At 34.0% G+C, this 2598-nt stretch overlaps 1 protein-coding gene across 1 annotated transcript; it reads left to right on the top strand.

Annotated features, from left to right (window-relative positions):
* The first annotated feature begins 758 nt into the window (after positions 1-758).
* On the top strand, positions 759-2011 carry LOC132720680 (protein PIF-like). Its single transcript, XM_060704862.1, has one exon. It carries the CDS (start codon positions 814-816, stop codon positions 2002-2004), a length of 1191 nt encoding a protein of 396 aa, XP_060560845.1. The 5' UTR covers positions 759-813; the 3' UTR covers positions 2005-2011.
* Positions 2012-2598: the final 587 nt, after the last annotated feature.

Genomic DNA, 2598 nt, shown 5'->3' on the forward strand with positions numbered 1-2598 from the left:
TTAGTTTGAATTTTTATCAGCTCGTTAAACTCGTAAAAGGGAGACACAGGCAAAATTTTCCTTTCTTCGTTTTGATTTTTTCATTCATAATTCTGTAAATGTACACGAACAAAACCTTTCTCCTTATAAAAAAAAAAAAAAAAAAATCCACAATATCTGTTTCTGTAACTTCCATGGTTTGTTCAAGTCACTTGTCTAGTTTTAAAAATTCACAGTGATTCTGTTGGCGTCTAAATTTCGTTCAACAAATATAGATATATTTACGCTTCAAACCAAAAATATATAGAATTTGTACATAAAATGATGGGACTTTAACAAATGTAATTTTAAGGTGATTTGAGTACATAAGATAATTTTGATATTTTCGTAATGTTTATATTAAATAAACATGAACAAAGTCGCTTTTTTGTTTACTTAATTAAAGCCTAATTGTTTGTTGCTTAGTCCTGGTAACAGGCTTTTATTTTTAATTTAACAAGAATTTCACTACTTAAAAATCTTCTCAATAAGTCATATAAAATCGACATGGTTCTGGAAGCTTGCTGATAAAAGCGCTTAGCGCTTTTCAATTGACATCTCTTCGAAATTTTGTTTGGTGGGTTGGACAAAAATTAAATTATCACTAAAAATTATCACTAAAAATATTAATTATTTGCTTTGTGTAAAACATTATTTTTTATAACAAAGATCTTACTGTAAACCTTTTCTGTTGATATTCATAAAGGAAAAAATACATTTGTAAGTGGTTTCATAAAGCAGTATACAATTTGTTTCTTTTTTCTCTAGGTTTGGAGAGCCGTACCCCGATTCAACATGTTGCCAGCGATATTCCTATCATTTGCCATACTGTACACGACACACGCCAATTCTTTGGATGAGCTCTGCACAACTAACAAGTTCACTAAAGAAGCTGGACATTACAAGCACCCAACAGACTGTGACAAATTTGTCCAGTGCCACTGGGAATTAAACAGACTGGTTGCAGACGTTCGTCCATGTTCTTTCCCAACGTTGTGGAACACAGACCTTTTAACTTGCGGATCTGTCGACGTTACAACATGTAACAATGACAGATGCAAAAGTTTACCTGATGGTATCTTCTTTGGAGGGCATAACAATTGCAGGGGGTTTTGGGAATGTGAAGGAGGCAAATCACAGCCAAAATGTTGTCCACTGGGGCAAAGATTTGACAAAACCGACGGGTGTATAGACACAATCAATGAAGATGATGAATGTAAAGACAGTTGTATGGGAATTGTTTACGAATCGAAGAATGATACAACAAATAACACTAAAGTCTGCGAAAAAGAAGCTATTCCTAAACAGCCAGGGTTTTACAGATTTTTTCAATTAGGATGGGGATTCCGGGATCTGCCCTGTCCCCCTGGTACAAACTTTGACCAAGACGCTTGTGACTGTATTACTGCCACTGAACCTGCGAAAAAGGCCGAATGCAAACCTGAAATCCATCTCACTTTTACAGACAACCAAACAACAAGTAATGGTCATTTTCTAGATGCAGAAAATGTAATGATAAAGGAAGGCGTTGCTGAATTTAATGGCATTGATAGTCGACTCAGTATTCCAAGATTCAACAACATTGAACACAGTAAATCGCTCGTCATTCGGATGACATACAATTCTACCCAAGAAGTATCTCAATACCCACAGGTCATTCTTTCAAACAGTGGCTGTGGAATTCTCCCATCTGTTCGGATATCAGAAAACGCTGACAACGTTATGTTTGAAGTCGGAACCACAAGACATTTTATGGTATCGACATCAGTAAAGCAACCATCTAATGTAGAGAAAACAGTGGAACTGAAGTTTGCTAATGGTGTTTTAATGGGATCAGTAAACAGCGAGACCTCGGCAATTGCTGCTGACGGCTTTCTGAGAAATGTTCATTGTACACTAAATATTGGCTACGACCAGAAGTTAACACCATTTAAAGGCGTTATCAATGAGCTTTCTGTTTACTTATGTGATCCTGAGCAGCACTAAACAATTTTTTTTTTTTTTTGTAAAAAGTATCCATGTATTCTTTCGAATCTGTTTCTTTTGTTTCAATGCAAATATTTGTTTTCCGTAAAATTAGTTTTTTAGCTTCCAGTTGATAGTGTGCAGGCTCTCATACCCCCCGACTGTTGTACTCAATTAACATTAATCTATATTCTAATTCTCTACATCCCAAAAGTATTAGTGAGTTATCTACTCGTTGATAATATTTACATGTTTAAATATGTTTAAGTCCAGTAATGTCTTAAATGTCTCATTTTTTATTTGTATTGTCTGCTTTTCTTTTGTATTACTTGTCTATGAAGACTTTGTTCATCGACATCATAATTTATAGTTTTGCTCAGTATTTTTGACATTTGTCATTGAAATGCGAATTCCATTTTTAAAATAAAAAGTCTTTTTTAAAATCTTATATACCTGTTTTTATTCATTTTCATCATTGTATTTTAAACCTTGTCTGAAGACTGATTTTAGCAGTATAACAAATTCAAAGAAAGTATTATAAGTCGTCTGCCCTAGATCCCACACCCAGATATACATGTTCAAATGTACTTTATAAATAACCCTGTATATTAGAGG

This window comes from Ruditapes philippinarum, unplaced genomic scaffold (assembly GCF_026571515.1).
Source record: "Ruditapes philippinarum isolate M1 unplaced genomic scaffold, ASM2657151v2 ctg4159_1_1_1_1, whole genome shotgun sequence".
Taxonomy (NCBI): domain Eukaryota; kingdom Metazoa; phylum Mollusca; class Bivalvia; order Venerida; family Veneridae; genus Ruditapes; species Ruditapes philippinarum.